Source organism: Oncorhynchus nerka, linkage group LG28 (genome assembly GCF_034236695.1).
Source record: "Oncorhynchus nerka isolate Pitt River linkage group LG28, Oner_Uvic_2.0, whole genome shotgun sequence".
Lineage (NCBI taxonomy): Eukaryota > Metazoa > Chordata > Actinopteri > Salmoniformes > Salmonidae > Oncorhynchus > Oncorhynchus nerka.
Window position 1 is genome coordinate 57,376,567 of NC_088423.1, and position 17,089 is coordinate 57,393,655.

At 40.6% G+C, this 17,089-nt stretch overlaps 1 protein-coding gene across 2 annotated transcripts in view; it reads left to right on the forward strand.

The window, feature by feature from the left end:
• The window catches only part of LOC115113435 (protein FAM184A-like), a 75,464-nt gene that overhangs the window by 16,553 nt on the left and 41,822 nt on the right, over positions 1-17,089 (forward strand). For both annotated transcript variants that reach the window (XM_029641053.2, XM_029641054.2), the window contains exons 6-7: positions 1,378-1,500; positions 5,624-5,785. In XM_029641053.2, the coding sequence (XP_029496913.1) occupies positions 1,378-1,500; positions 5,624-5,785 (285 nt within the window). The remainder of the gene's footprint in view (positions 1-1,377; positions 1,501-5,623; positions 5,786-17,089) is intronic.

Below are 17,089 nucleotides of genomic sequence, written 5' to 3' on the forward strand. Positions count from 1 at the left end.
AGGTTCCTGGGCTCGGTGAAGAGGGGTATTTAATTTAAGGAATGAATCCAAGCCTCACGCTTATCACCTGTGGAAGGCAGGGGCATCCAGCGAGGGGTGGATTTTATTGGCCATGTCATGTGTGATGTCCTTCAACCGAAGTCGGGAGAGTGCGATTCCCCATAGTATCTTGTACCTCGATTCCCTCCGGGGAACAGTAATTACAGTAATAACATTACGTTACTCCAAATACTAGCCTAATTGACAGAGTGAAATTAAGGAAGCCTGTTCAGAATATAAATAGTCCAAGACATGCATCCTATTTGCAACAAAGCACTAAAGTAATACTGCAAAAAATGTGGCAAAGCAATTCACTTTTTGTCCTGAATACAAAGTGTTTTGATTGGGGCAAATCCAATACAACACATTACTGAGTACCACTCTCCATATTTTCAAGCATAGTGGTGGCTGCATCATGTTATGGGTATGCTTGTAATCATTTATTACTGGGAAGTTTTTTTGGATAATGGAGCTAAGCACAAGCAAAATCCTAATGGAATACTTGTTTAGCCAGCATCACTACACTGGACGGTTTTGACTTAGAATATGTGGACAACTACAAATACCTACGTGTCTGGTGAGACTGTAAACTCTCCTTCCAGACTCACATTAGGCATCTCCAATCCAAAAGTAAATCTAGAATCGGCTTCCTATTTCGCAACAAAGCATCCTTCCCTCGTAAAACTGACCATCCTACCGAACCTCGACTTTTGTGATGTCATTTACAAAATAGCCTCCAACACTCTACTCAACAAATTGGATGCTGTCTATCACAGTGCCATCTGTTTTGTCACCAAAGCCCCATATACTACCCACCACTGCGACCTGTCCCTCAAGTTAAGCACAGAAATGTCAATGACTGTCAGGCAAATTTAAAGTTTTCTTTAAACAGCAGTCTCAGTGCGTGATTGAGTTTTATAATCTATCATTTTTATTAAATGAAAATGTAGTCTAATAAAGTTATTTAGAATTGCACATATTATATTTGCCATTTTTTATGAAAGTTTTTAATGAAATATAGACCTACTAGTCCTATATTCTTGAATTATTTTACATTCATCAGCATTATGATTTCCAGTGCTCTTGATAGGTCGTTATTTCATTGGGGGCGGGAATAGAAAACCTAGACGAAGAAAGTTGCAGCTGTCCGTTATCAATGTGAGATCAGCTAAATCACTGGTTTGTTCTTGTGGGTTTTTACATTGCAATCAAGTTTATTTTAGCACGACGATGCATTTAATCTCCCTCCAGTATCCTTTTAAGAAAACCAGTGCACCATGCGAAGTTCAGCTTCTTTGTTGCATCTCAAACTCATCTGGGTATTGACCGTCACTTTAGGAAATGGGGCAGGAGTTTGAGATTCGGCGACTCTCATTGGAGGAGCAGAAGAACTGTCTCCAACAGCAACTGGACAACCTGAAGAAGGAGCTTTCTGCCAAGCTCAATATTGCCAATCAAGAGGTAAGGAAAGTCTTTGACATAAACCAGGTTTCCATCCAATTATGCAATTAACGTACCTGTCAGATAAAAAAAAATCATGACAGGCCAGATTACGACTCTCAAATTGGCAGTACATTTCCTAAACGTCGACCAAACCAAATTGGCTAGAGAAGGGCCAATCATTTTTTTTGTCAGTGGTTAGATAATGCGACAAATTGCAGTGGGAACTATTTCTTGGGCAATTGCTGATATAATTACCACCATATTGAGTTAAATTTGCAGTCATACGATGCTATGTTATGTGGTCCTCCCACTACCTCGACTTGAAGAAGCATGCACAGTTTAGTAGGCTTCAGATAAAATAAGTTATGATGAACTTCACAGGGTGTTGAAAGTACACCAGTAGATCGAGTGTTTAATTGGTAAGCTGGTGACATTATGATCGATGCTTGCCTGCTAATTGACAAATACTAATTATCGCGTTCTTATGTAGGCCTCCCTCTGCCCTGTATCTGCGAGCTGTTGGCTAAAGCGCATGTCAAGACCAGAGTTAGCACGTTTGAAATAGTTCCCACTGCAATTTGTCGCATTATCACAGACTTTTTGCACCAAAACCATCAATAGAGTTAAAAGTGGGATGGAAACTCATAGAATTTCAGTTTTTTAATTCTGTGAATGAAAAGTTATATGATAAATGGATTTTTCTGTGCGCAGCCTTTGATTTGCAAGAAGCCAGTGTGATGGAAATGCACTGCTGCTAGTAAAATGTGCATATTAATTTGTGCAAACTCAAATCTTGAAAATCGTTCCAAAAATTGATGGCTGATTTCTTTAAAAGTCCTTATTAGCAGTTTAATTAATTTTTATCTTCATTACAGCAAACTTAACTGATTCATGGTATCATATCCCATTGTGTTCTCTGTTACTGTACTCAGTGCAGCCGTAGTACATGGATTGGAAACTAGCTTGAGCATCTGCATCTTAGAATTTGCTTAAAATGCAACATTTTACCTGCTTCTGTCAAATAGACATTCTGAAAAATCCAACACCAATGGCAAGGGTTGCAAAGCTACCAGTAATTGACCAAAGTTTTTTTTCCTTTATTTAACAAGTTAGTTAAGAACAAATTCTTATTTTCAATGACGGCCTAGGAACAGTGGTTAACTGCCTGTTCAGGGGAAGAACGACAGATTTGTACCTTGTCAGCTCTGGGATTTGAACTTGCAACCTTTCGGTTACTAGACCAACACTCTAACCACTAGGCTACCCTGCCGCCCCAAGTTACTAGAATTTTGGTAGATTGCCATAGGTTTTCTGTTAATTATTGGAACGTTGGTAACTTATACTTTTTAATAACTTTTAAAACATGTACATATATAATATTAATTCTTTATATCTGTGTCCATGAGTTTTGGTTCAAGAGAAAATAGCCTAATTAATGAAAAAAGCATCAAAACAACAATTATTTTTAATTACCTCTGCAACTCGTCACAAGTATTGACTTTTTTCACAACTGCCACTAGTTTGACGCAAAAACATTGACAACAAATATATATTGACATAGAAAAATACATTTAATCAAATCTAATTTGTCACATGCTCCGAATACAACCGGCGTAGACCTTACAGTGAAATGCTGACTTACAAGCCCTAAACATCAATGCAGTTTAAAACTAAAACATAAAAAATAAGAAATAAAAGTTACAAATAATTAAAGAGCAGCGGTAAAATAACAATAGCGAGGCTATATACAGGGGGTACCGGTACAGAGTCCGTGTTCTAGGGCACCGGTTAGTCGAGGTAATATGTACATGTAGGTGTCACGTCCTGACCTTAGTTCCTTTTTTATGTCTCTATTTTGGTTTGGTCAGGGCGTGAGTTGGGGTGGGCATTCTATGTTTTGTATTTCTGTGTTTGGCCTGGTATGGTTCCCAGTCAGAGGCCTATCGTTGTCTCTAATTGAGAACCATACTTAGGTAGCCTGTGTGTGTGGGTAGTTGTTTCCTGTTTTGTCACCTGATAGGACTGTTTCTTTTTTTTGTTGTTTCACCTTTGTTATTTTGTGTTCAGATTAATAAAGTTAACATGGACACGTACCACGTTGTATTTTGGTCCGATCCTTCATATTCCTCATCAGACGAGGACGAGAATCGTTACAGTAGGCAGAGTTAGAAAAGTTAATATGTTTAATATGAAACCCTCATATTAAACACCAATGGTATTCACAAAGTTAGTTGGTTGGATGGTTTATATTTAGGATAATGTTTTACAGCTTTGTCATTCTATTTATTTTTGTTTTTAAGTCATCTTAGTTAATAATGTAATATATTTTGTGATGAGGCCACACAGGGGGCCAGAGATAATTACGCTGTTGATCACGCTCTCCGTAGCCAATGTGAGCAAGACCTTTTAAACAGGTCAACATTCACAAGGCTGTGGGGCCAGACAGATTACCAGGACGTGTACTCAGAGCAAGCGCGGACCAACTGGCTAGTGTCTCCACGGACATTTTCAAATTCTCGCTGACCAAGTCTGTAATGCCAACATGTTTCAAGCAGACCACCATTGCCCCTGTGCCCATGAAAGCGATGGTAACCTGCCTAAATGACTACCGCCCCATAGCACTCACGTCGGTAACCATGAAGTGCTTTGAAAGGCTGGTCATGGCTCACGTCAACACCATCATCCCGGAAACACTAGAACCACTTCAATTTGCATAACGTTCCAACATATTTCGATCGCACTCCACTCTGCCCTTTCCCACCTGGTCAAAAGGAACACCTACGTGAGAATGCTGTTCATTGACTACAGCTCAGCGTTCAACACCATAGTGCCCTCAAAGCTCATTCCTAAGCTAAGGACCCTGGGACTAAACACCTCCCTCTGCAACTGAATCCTGGATTTCATTGACGGTCCGCCCCCAGGTGGTAAGGGTAGGTAACAACACATCCGCCACGCTGATCCTCAACACGGGGGCCCCTCAGGGTTGCGTGCTTCATCCTCTCCTGTACTCCCTGTTCACACACGACTGCGTGGCCAAGTGCGACTACAAAACCGTCATTAAGTTTGCTGACGACACGACGGTGGTAGGCCTGATCACTGGCAATGATGAGACAGCCTATAGGGAGGCGGTCAGAAACCTGGCAGCGTGGTGCCAGGACAACAACCTCTCCCTCAAATTGAGCAAGACTAAGGAGCTGATCGTGGACTACAGGAAAAAGGAGGGCCGACCATGCTCCCATTCACATCGATGGGGCTGTAAGTTCCTTGCTGTCCACATCACCAACAAACTTTCATGCTCCAAACACACCAAGAAAGTTGTGAAGAGGGCATAACAATGCCATTTCCCCCTCAGGAGACTGAAAAGATTTGGCTTGGGTCCCCAGATCCTCAAAGTTGAGAGCATCCTTACCGGTTGCATCACTGCCTGGTATGGCAACTGCTCGGCATCTGACCGTAAGGCGCTACAGATGGTACTGCGTACAGCCCAGTGCATCACGAGGGGCCAAGCGTCCTGCCATCCAGGACCTATACACAAGGCAGTGTCAGAGGAAGCCCCAAAACATTGTGAAAGACTCCAGTCACCCAAGTCATAGAGCACCAAGGTCCAACAGGCTATTTACATTAGACCCCCCTATTTTGTTTTTACACTGCTGCTACTCACTGTTTATTATCTATGCATAGTCACTTTATCCTTACCTACATGTACAAATTACCTCGACTAACTTGTACCCCCGGACATTGACTCGGTACCCCCTGTCGTTATTGTTATTTGTTAATTTGGTAAATACTTTCAACTCTATTTCTTGAACTGCATTGTTGGTTGAGGGCTTGCTAGTAAGCATTTCACGGTAAGGTCTACAGCTGTTGTATTCGGCTCATGTGACAAATAACATTTGATTTGAATTACAGACAACTGTGATAATCTGAAGTACCCAAAACAGCCACTAAATGTCCTTTGGTAGATTACATAAAATCCTTAAAAGATACCAACATTCTGGTAGTTTTCTGGTAAACTTAGAACATTTACAGTAATATACTCTTCCCTTTTGCAACCTTAGGCATGGCCGTTCCTCTCTGCCACTACTACCTGATTTGGTCCTTGAGTTGCATGACATCTGACCTCATTCCCCGTCCACTGCAGGTGTCTCACCTTCAGGAGTTGGTGAAGGAAGGGGAGCAAAACCTTGGCTCTGCACACAGCCACATCTCCAGTCTGAATGACACCCAGGAGAAACTATGCATTGAACTGGACACCACCAGAGCCAGAGTGAGAGAGACCAGCAACCTGCTCACTGATCTGCAGGTAAGACTTTTGAGAAGATGTGCTTTATGCTCAGATCTAGGATCAGCTTGCCTCACCAAATCCTCACACACTATTTTGTGCATACCATCAAATTATATTACAAAATGTCTGATTTAATTTACTTCCAGTTAATTTAATTCCTAAATCAACCCTAGTACACTGAAAATAAACACTCTTAAACACTCTCTTATTCTCTGCTCTAAAAATAAATAAATAATTGAAATACAGAAATCTTGGCAAGATCTCAAATATGTCACTACTGTATATGTAAAATGATTAAGGGAATACCAGATACATGCACAGATATTCCTATATACAGTACCAGTTAAAAGTTTGGACACACCTACTCATTCCTGGATTTTTCTTTATTTTTACTATTCTTTACATTGTAGAATAATAGTGAAGACATCACAACTATGAAATAACACATACAGTATGTAATCATGTAGTAACCACAAAAGTGTTAACAAATCAAAATCTATTTTATATTTGAGATCCTTCAATTTAGCCACCCTTTGCCTTGATGACAGCTTTGCACACTCTTGGCATTCTCTCAAACAGCTTCATGAGGTAGTCACCTGGAATGAATTTCAATTACCAGGTGTGCCTTGTTAAAAGTTCAATTCTGGAATTAATTTCCTCCTTAATGCGTTTGAGCCAATCAGTTGTGTTGTGACAAGGTAAGAGGGGTATACAGAAGATAGCCATTTGATAATAGGCCAAGTCCATATTATGGCAACAGCAGCACAAATATGCAAAGAGAAACGACAGTCCATCATTATTTTAAGACAAAAAGGTCAGTCAATCCGGAAAATTGCAGTTGCAAATAACAATCAAGCGCTATGATGTAATTGGCTCTCATGAGGACCGCCACTGGAAAGGAAGACCCAGAGTTACCTCTGCTGCAGAGGATAAGTTCATTAGAGTTACCAGCCTCATAAATTGCATCCCAAATAAATGCTTCACAGAGTTCAAGTAACAGACACATCTCAACATCAACTGTTTAGAGGAGCCTACGTGTGAATCAGGCCTTCATGGTGGAATTGCTGCAAACAAACCACTACTAAAGCACACCAATAAGAAGAAGATACTTGCTTGGGCCAAGAAACTCAAGAAATCTGTCCTTTGGTCAGATGAGTCCAAATTTGAGATTTTTGGTTACAACCTCTGTGTCTTTGTGAGACACAGAGGTTGTAATTAAACCCAATTTTGTATTGCTGATTCAACTTGTTAGCCAGGGTTCATGCAGATAAAATAATTTACAACTTTCAGATGAGACTGAATTAAGATGACAATTGATATTGACTGCTATTGATGTAAAATATTACTAGGTCTTTAAGAGTTTATTCGGAATATAACAGCTCTATAAATATTATTTCGTGGTGCCTGACTCTAGTTAATTACATTTACATGATTAGCTCAATCAGGTGATATTAATTGTGGAGAAATTATTTTATAGAATAGCATGTAATATCACACGGCATAGCCAAAGTGGTAGACGCGATACTCTGTCTGTTCTTTCCTAGCCCACGTTTGCAGCTGCTGTTGCTAACTCAACGGCTAGGAGGTATCACTTCTATAGTGAATAAGAGTTAAAAGTTTATACCATTCTCAAAAGCTCACTCTGAGGTTGGCTTAGTTCTGTAGTTGACATTTTAGTCCTTTTAACGCAGAGGCTGCAGACCTCACATACTTGGAACAGGAGGTTGCATTTTCATCAAGGCTTTATATAGTGGAGCGAGAAGGGCGTGTTTGAAAAGTTTTATAACCCAGGTCTCTTCACAGGGGTGGGCCACTGATTGAGCAGAGCCCTAACCTTACGAAAACCCAAATCTCTCATTTGGAAGCTAAAATTACATTTAATCTCTTCACCAATAATTTCATATTCAAACATTTAAATTGAACAACAATTCCATGTGACTCCGATAACTACAGTGTGCAGACTTTCCACTGTAGAGTTTATGTCATCCTATCATTGATGAGAATGTCCCAGATGACAACCAAACTGACATCATATTCATTAAGTACCACTGCATATGTTCAATTGGTCAGATTACCAGAATATAGTTATTTTCCCCCCGCCTTCTGATGTTCCCAGAATCTCTAGGTTAACCAAGGGGTTTTCAAATTTCACATCAGTAGGGTAGAGAGAGGAAAGAGGGGGGAAGAGGTATTTATGACTGTCATAAACCTACCCCCAGGCCAAGGTCATGGCAGTGCTTAGCCCACTATTATTTGTTTTTCAACAGGACAATGACGAAATACACCTCCATGCTGTTTAACCTGTTAAGACTCTAGGGGCAGTATTTCATTTTTGGATAAAAAGACGTGCCCGTTTTAAGCGCAATATTTTGTCACGAAAAGATGCTCGAATATGCTTGGAATTGATAGTTTTGGAAAGAAGACAGTCTTACGTTTCCAGAAATGCAAAGATTTTCACTGTGAGTCCCTTAGAACAAATGCTTCGGGCAAAACCAAGATGTATGACCGACCAGGAAATGCACAGGATTTCTGAGGCTACGTTTTCCATGATCGCCTTATATGGTTGTGAATGCGACAGGAATGAACGGACTCTTTCTCTTGTTTCCCCAAGGTCTTTGCAGCATTGTGACGTATTTGTAGGCATATCATTGGAAGATTGACCATAAGGGACTACATTTACCAGGTGTCCCGCTTGGTGTCTGTGTGGCAATCGGTGCGCAAAAGTCAGGTCCCGGTATTTTTCCATTCAAATCTCAGAACAAACCAGGCTACAAGGACGGTGCTTTCAACGGAGAGAAATATGACAAACCACCTTCAGGATTGATTCAAACAACGTTTTCCATGTTTCAGTCGATATTATGGAGTTAATTCGGAAAAAAGTTCGACATGTAGGTGACTGAATTTTCGGTTAGTTTCGGTAGCCATATGCATAGTAACAAAAGGGAACGATGTGTTCTACACAAGAATCTTTCAGGAAAAACTGGACATCTGCTATGTAACTGAGAGTCTCCTCATTGAAACATCTGAAGTTCTTCAAAGGTAAATTATTTTATTTGATTCCTTGGCTGGTTTTTGTGAATATGTTGCGTGCTAAATGCTAACGCTAATGCTAAGCTAGCTATCACCACTCTTACACAAATTAGTGATTTTCTCTGGTTCTAAAGCATATTTTGAAAATCTGAGACGACAGGATTGTTAAGAAAAGGATAAGCTTGAGAACAGGCATATTTATTTCATTTCATTTGCGATTTTTAGAAATCGCTAACGTTGCGTTATGCTAATGAGCTTGGGTCGGACTATGAGGTTAAGGGCTATTTGTATATGAAATGGATGGCTGTGTAAAAATATTTTACTGCAAAAGGGGTTAAATTTATAGATATTGTGACACACACCCTAAACTCAAAAAGTACAGAATAATGCCTGGTTGGAAGGGAATGTGGAATACAAGTAGTCAGTCTTCTGCCCTACATACACAAACAAACAGCATCAGGAAATATTAATGCATCTTGGAAATATAGACCTGTTAACACAGATATACCATAGGTGGAAATGTCAACTATTAATATTTATGATGAATGTAAGCTTTACTTTTGGTAGCTGATTTAAAACCTCTAGTGACTCCCCATCCCGCATGAGGGAGCGTAATCATCGACTGACACTAATTAGCATAACGCAACGGACATAAATATTCCTAGAAAATATTCCTATTCATGAAAATCACATGTGAAATATATTGAGACACAGCTTAGCCCTTTGTTAATCACCCTGTCATCTCAGATTTTCAAAATATGCTTTACAGCCAAAGCTAGACAAGCATTTGTGTAAGTTTATTGATAGCCTAGCATAGCATTTTGTCCAGCTAGCAGCAGGTAACTTGGTCACGGAAATCAGAAAAGCAAATCAAATTAAATCGTTTACCTTTGATGAACTTCGGATGTTTTCACTCACGAGACTCCCAGTTAGATAGCCAATGTTCCTTTTTTCCAAAAATATTATTTTTGTAGGCGAAATAGCTCCGTTTGTTCTTCACGTTTGGCTGAGAAATCGCATGGAAATTGCAGTCACGAAAACGCTGAAAAATATTCCAAATTAGCTCCATAATATCGACAGAAACATGGCAAACGTTGTTTATAATCAAGCCTCTAGGTGTTTTTCAAATATCTATTCGGTAATATATCCACCGGGACAATTGGTTTTTCAGTAGGACCGATTGGAATAATGGCTACCTCTTTATTTTATGCGAGAATCACTCTGAGAGCATCAGGTGACCACTTGCGCAATGTAGCCGCTTACGGGTATTCTTCAACATAAATGCGTAAAACTACGTCACAATGCTGTAGACACCTTGGGGAATACGGAGAAAAAGTAATCTGGTTGATAGCCCATTCACTGCTCAATAGGGCTGCATTGGAACGCAGCGCTTTCAAAACATGAGGCACTTCCGGATTGGATTTTCTCAGGCTTTCGCCTGCAAATCAGTTCTGTTATACTCACAGACAATATTTTTACAGTTTTGCAAACTTTAGTGTTTTCTATCCTAAGCCGTCAATTATATGCATATTCTAGCATCTTGTCCTGACAAAATATCCCGTTTACTACGGGAACGTTATTTTTCCAAAAATGAAAATACTGCCCCCTACTCACAAGGTTAATAGACAACTTTCCAAGTCAAATTCTGCCTGACAAAATACATATAGTTCCACATGTTTTTGTGTGTGTTATGCCTAGCATAATCTGCTCTGAGGAAAACAAGTGGATTCAGACATTGGAATTCGATTTGAGGTCCAAGGATCCTTTGATGGATTTTTTATTTTTAGACGCTACTCTTGAAATTAAGTCGGGAGCCACCACAGATGATCTTTGGGGCCACCGTGGATTTTGTCTCAAATCCAATATGATATCCAAATCCCGTATGGCCGCCATAATACCATTTGATGGAGGTTAAATAATGTGTAAATATGTATTTTGTATAAATGAGGCATTTTTTCAGGATTGTGTTCAACTCTCATGACAGAGGTCAAACGTTTTCTGTAAGTCTTCACAAGGTTTTCACACACTGTTGCTGGTATTTTGGCCCATTCCTCCATACAGATCTCCTCTAGAGCAGTGGTGTTTTGGGGCTGTTGCTGGGCAACACAGACTTTCAACTCCCTCCAAAGATTTTCTATGGGGTTGAGATCTGGAGACTGGCTAGGTCACTCCAGGACCTTGAAATGCTTCTTACGAAGCCAATCCTTCGTTGCCCGGGCAGTGTGATTGGGATCATTGTCATGCTGAAAGACCCAGCCACGTTTCATCTTCAATGCCCTTGCTGATGGAAGGAAGTTTTCACTCAAAATCTCACGATACATGGCCCCATTCATTCTTTCCTTTACACGGATCAGTCATCCTGGTCCCTTTGCAGAAAAACAGCCCCAAAGCATGATGTTTCCACCCCCATGCTTCACAGTAGGTATGCTGTTCTTTGGATGCAACTCAGCATTATTTGTCTTCCAAACATAACGAGTCGAGTTTTTACCAAAAAGTTATATTTTGGTTTCATCTGACCATATGACATTCTCCCAATCTTCTTCTGGATCATCCAAATGCTCTCTATCAAACTTCAGACAGGCCTGGACATGTACTGGCTTAAGCAGGGGGACACGTCTGGCGGCGTAGTGTGTTATTGATGGTAGGCTTTGTTACTTTGGTCCCAGCTCTCTGCAGGTCATTCACTAGGCCCCCCCGTGTGGTTCTGGGATTTTTGCTCACCTTTCTTGTGATCATTTTGACCCCACGGGGTGAGATCTTGCGTGGAGTCCCAGATCAAAGGAGATTATCAGTGGTCTTGTATGTCTTCCATTTCCTAATAATTGCTCCACAGTTGATTTCTTCAAATCAAGCTGCTTACCTATTGCAGATTCAGTCTTCCCAGCCTGGTGCAAGTCTACAATTTTGTTTCTGGTGTCCTTTGACAGCTCTTTGGTCTTGGCCATAGTGGAGTTTGGAGTGTGACTGTTTGAGGTTGTGGACAGGTTGTGAACAGCTGAAGTGTACCTAGGCTTGTAATTTTCATTGTATCATCTTTTTAAGTGGGAGAACTTGCACAATTGGTGGCTGACTAAATACTTTTTTGCCCCACTGTATTTCGGACTACGAGTGGCACTGCCATGCCTCTGTTTTTGAATACGTGAAGCCAAGTAGCTTTTCAATGTGTGTTAATATTTACAGTCCATTTGGAAAATATTCAGACCCCTTCATTTTTTCAAAATGTTAAGTTTTTCCTCAATCTACACACAAAACTCCATAATGTCTAAAAACCTCATTTTTGCTAAGTTATTGATGCACCTTTGGCAGCGATTACAGCCTTGCTTCTTCTTGGTTATGACGCTACAAGCTTGGCACACCTGTATTTGGAGAGTTTGTCCTATTCTGCTCTGCAGATCCTCTCAAGCTCTTTCAGGTTGTATGGGGAGCATCGCTGCACAGCTATTTTCAGGACTCTCCAGAGATGTCCGGGCTCTGGTTGGGCCAATCAAGTACATTAAGAGACTTGTCCCGAATCCACTCCTGCGTTGTTTTGGTTGTGTGCTCATGGTTATTGTCCTGTTAGAAGGAAAACTTTCGCCCCAGTCTGAGGACCTGAATGTTCTGGAGCAGGTTTTCATCAAGGATCTCTCTGTGCTTTGCTCCGTTCATCTTTCCCTCGATGCTGACTAGTCTCTCAGTCCCTGCCGCTGAAAAACATCCCACAGCATGATGCTGCCACCACCATGCTTCACTGTAGGGATTGTATCAAAAATCTAACAAAATCGTTTTCGTCACATGCGGTTAAATGCTTACTTACGAGCCCCTGACCAACAATGCAGTTTAAAAAAATACAGATAAGAATAAGAAATAAAAGTAGCAAGTAATTAAAGTGCAGCAGAAAAATAACAATAGCGAGACTATATGCAGGGGGTACTGGTACAGAGTCAATGTGTGGGGGCACTGGTTAGTTGTGGTAATATGTACATGTAGGTAGAGTTATTAAAGTGACTATGCATAGATGATAACAACAGAGAGTAGCAGTGGTGTAAAAGAGGGGGGGAGGGCAATGCAAATATTCTGGGTAGCCATGTGATTAGATGTTCAGGAGTAGAAGCTGTTTAGAAGCCAGGTGATGAATTGTGGCTGGTTTCCTCCAGACGTGACGCTTGGCATTCAAGCCAAAGAGTTCAATCTTGGTTTCATCAGACCAGATAATCTTGTTTCCCATGGTCTGAGAGTCCTTTAGGTGCCTTTAGGAAAACTCCAAGCGGGCTGTCATGTGCCTTCTACTAAAGAGAGGGTTTCGTCTGGCCACTCTACCATAAAGGCCTGATTGGTGGACTGCTGCAGAGATGGTTTTCCTTCTGGAAGGTTCTCCCATCTCCACAGATGAACAGTGAAGAGGCAACCCCGGGATGCTGAAGAGGCAGAGTTGCAAAGAAAAATCCATATCTCAGACTGGCCAATAAAAATAAAAGATTAAGATGGGCAAAAGAACACAGACACTGGACAGAGGAACTCTGCCTAGAAGGCCAGCATCCCGGAGTTGCCTCTTCACTGTTGACGTCGAGACTGGTGTTTTGCAGGTACTATTTAATAAAGCTGCCAGTTGAGGACTTGTGAGGTGTCTGTTTATCAAACTGGACACTAATGTACTTGTCCTCTTGTTCAGTTGGGCACCGGGGCCTCCCACTCCTCTTTCTATTCTGGTTAGAGCCAGTTTGCGCAGTTCTGTGAATGGAGTAGTACACAGCGTTGTACGAGATCTTCAGTTTATTGGCAATTTCTCACATGGAATAGCCTTCATTTCTCAGAACAAGAATAGACTGACGAGTTTCATTAGAAACGTCTTTGTTGCTGGCCATTTTGAGCCTGTAACAAACCCACAAAGGCTGATGCTCGAGATTTTTTAAAATTTGTTTCATTGCACCTTTATTTAACCAGGTAGGCCAGCTGAGAACATTTACAGCAACCTGGCCAAAAATAAAGCAAAGCAGTGCGACACAAACAACAACACAGAGTTACACATGGAATAAACAAACGTACACAATAGAAAAAAGTCTATATACAGTGTGTGCAAATAGCGTGAGGTGGTAAGGCAATAAATAGGCCATAGTAGCGAAGTAATTACAATTTAGCAAATTAACACTGGAGTGATAGGTGTGCAGATGATGATGTGCAAGTAGAAATACTGGTGTGCAAAAGAGCAAAAAATGAAATAAAAACAATATGGGGATGAGGTAAGTAGATTGGATGGGCTATTTACAGCTGCAGCAATCTGTAAGCTGCTCAGATAGCTGATGTTTAAAGTTAGTGAGGGAGATATAAGTCTCCAACTTCAGCGATTTTTTTTTTTGCAATTCGTTCCAGTCATTGGCAGCAGAAAACTGGAAGAAAAGGCGACCAAAAGAGGTGTTGACTTTGGGGATGACCATGAGATATACCTGCTGGAGCACGTGCTACGGGTGGGTGTTGTTATCGTGACCAGTGAGCTGAGATAAGACGGAGCTTTACCTATCAAAGACTCATAGATGACCTGGAGCCAGTGGGTCTGGCGACGAATATGTAGCGAGGGCCAGCCGACGAGAGCATACAGGTCGCAGTGGTTGGTGGTATATGGGGCTTTGGTGACAAAACGGATGACACTGCGATAGACTACCTCCACTTTGCTGAGTAGAATGTTGGAGGCTTTTTGTAAATGACAACGCCGAAGTCGAGGATTGGTAGGATAGTGGGTTTTACGAGGGTATGTTTGGCGGCGTGAGTGAAGGAGGCTTTTTTTGTGAAATTGGAAGGTGATTCTAGATTTAATTAAAAATGAGTTAAAATATATTTTAATCCTAGAGGAAAACCTGGTTGGTTCAGTCTGCTTTCCAACAGATGCTGGGAGACAAATTCACTCATCAGCAGGACAATATCCTAAAACACCAGGACAAATCTACACGGGAGTTGCTTACCAAGACAACATTGAATGAATGTTCCGGAGTGGCCTATTTACAGGTTTGACTTAAATCAGTTTGAAAATCTATGGCAAGACTTGAAAATGGCTATAGCAATGATCAACAACCAACTTGACAGAGATTGAAGAATTGCACAGTCCAGGCGTGCAAAGCTCGTATAGACTTACCCAGAAAGAGTAACAGATGTAATCGCTGCCAAAGGTGCTCCTAAAAAGCATTGACTCAGGGGTGTGAATACTTAGGTACATTTAAATATTTCTGTATTTAATTTTCAATAAATATGCAAACATTTCAAAAAACATGTTTTCACTTTGTCCTTATGGGGTATTGTGTGTAGATGGGTGAAATCTGAGAAGAAAAATCTGTTTAATCAATTATGAATCCAGGGTGTAACATAACAAAATGTGGAATAAATCAAGGGGTATGAATACTTTGTGAATGCACTGTCAGTCTGTAATGTCTATGTTAATGTTTTAAATGTATGTCAATGATTAAGTATTTTAGTCTTATGTCTTTTTGCTGCATGGTACCCCAGGAAGACTAGCTGTCGCCATCGGCGTCAGCTAAAGGGGATCCTAATAAAAATCATACATTCAGACTGAGATTCAGGATGGCATTGACATTAGAGAGCTGCAATTCCTATCACATGTGAAGGCCCACTAAGTCGATGGAATTTCTTGTCAATGAGTGTCAGGTTGTGTTGGTTCATTATAGTGAACAGCTGCCTTATGTTCTTGTGACTCGTTTCAGGAAACTAGGCATATGTTGCGGGTCACTACTTCACATTTGAATGTGAACTTTTTAAAATGTTTTATCAAAATGTGTTTTTTGGCAGAAATGCCTTCTGGAACATGTGAACTTTCATGTGCCTTAATAATAAACTTGTATGCCATCTGTAAATACGAATAAAATGGTTCAATTACGAGCCTAGTTAGTTTAGTCACAGAAAAATACACCAACTTTCCCGCTAGCCATGATTGGCTGAGATAATGAGTAGGCGGGACATGCCGAGAGATGAGTTTGGATTGGTCTGCCATATAGCATGCTCAACTTTTTTATATATATATATATATATCACATAGTAGAAGTGCATAAGGGTTGCTCTCCACTTTCTGGAGGACTGAGTTTTGAATCAGTGGAATTTGAGTACGATAGCTAAGGAGATGTGGAAAAAAACACCTGTTTCCGGATTAGATCTTCAATCTAAGGGTAACTATGGCATCCGTGACAGGCGTCCACCCATGATGTATAAGGGTAAGAGAGTCTAGCTAGCTACATTTTCAGATATTACACATTTCTCATTTTGACAGTCGTTTTCATTTCAAGTTAACATGTACTTTAAGCTAGCTAGCTAACGTTAGCTGGCTGGCTCACTAGCTAAAGTTACATGTATGATCTTATTATTCGTATCTCAGAGCCATTTGCTTTGCTATTTATTGAACCTGGTTGGTTAGCTACCTGCAGAGTTTTGCAGGGTAGTAACGTCATGAGTTGGGATTATGGTTCAATTGTTTACCTAGCTAGCTACATGTCTTAACAAAAGACTACTATGCAAGTAACCATGTCAATAGAATGTCCCTGTGACAACTGTCGATAGACGTAGCTGGTAAATTTGCTCTGGCTATCTACTCTGATTTCAGCTCACTCTCGTCTGAGTGTGCCATAGTGCTGAATAACTGACGAATTTACGAACGCTCAACAGCAGTTGAATATGGCCGGTGTCAGTAAACGTTGGCAAAAAAACGTAAGTTGTTAATAGCAGCACAGTTGCAGTCACCAATGCTCTGGATAACATAAAAACAGCCTAACCAGCCCTGTTAGTGTGAGTAAAAGGGTCACTGAGCTGTTCTCTCATTTGTGTCTGGAAGTAGCTAGCAAGCTAGCCAACAGAACACTCTGATTGACCCTTAAAGAAATGGGTGGTGATAAAGCTTAAGATGGTGTGAATGATGCTGAATGGGTGAAGACAAAGAAGGGCTCTCCAATAGTAGTACCAAAACATCCAGAGGAAATTTTCTCAAAAGTGAGGTTACAAGTTGATCAACTTTTAAAGCATAATTACTTTCTCATTGTTCCTCAAATGCAGTGTATGATATACCGTTTTGTAGCTTTGTGTTTGCTTTTATCCAATGTAAAAAAAACACAATTGCAAATGTTGCAACATAAGACTGAATCAAGGCAGTCGGTCACACACCATAAAGTCAACATATACAGCAACTCCAAGGCAGAAAACCAGGATGGTAGACATGATTTTCTGGAAAAAGAAATGTGCCATCTCAACCTGAACGGCATAAGAGTGCATCAGAACGTCCCAATGTGCATCACGAATGCAGTGAGCCAGCGTAAGGTCATG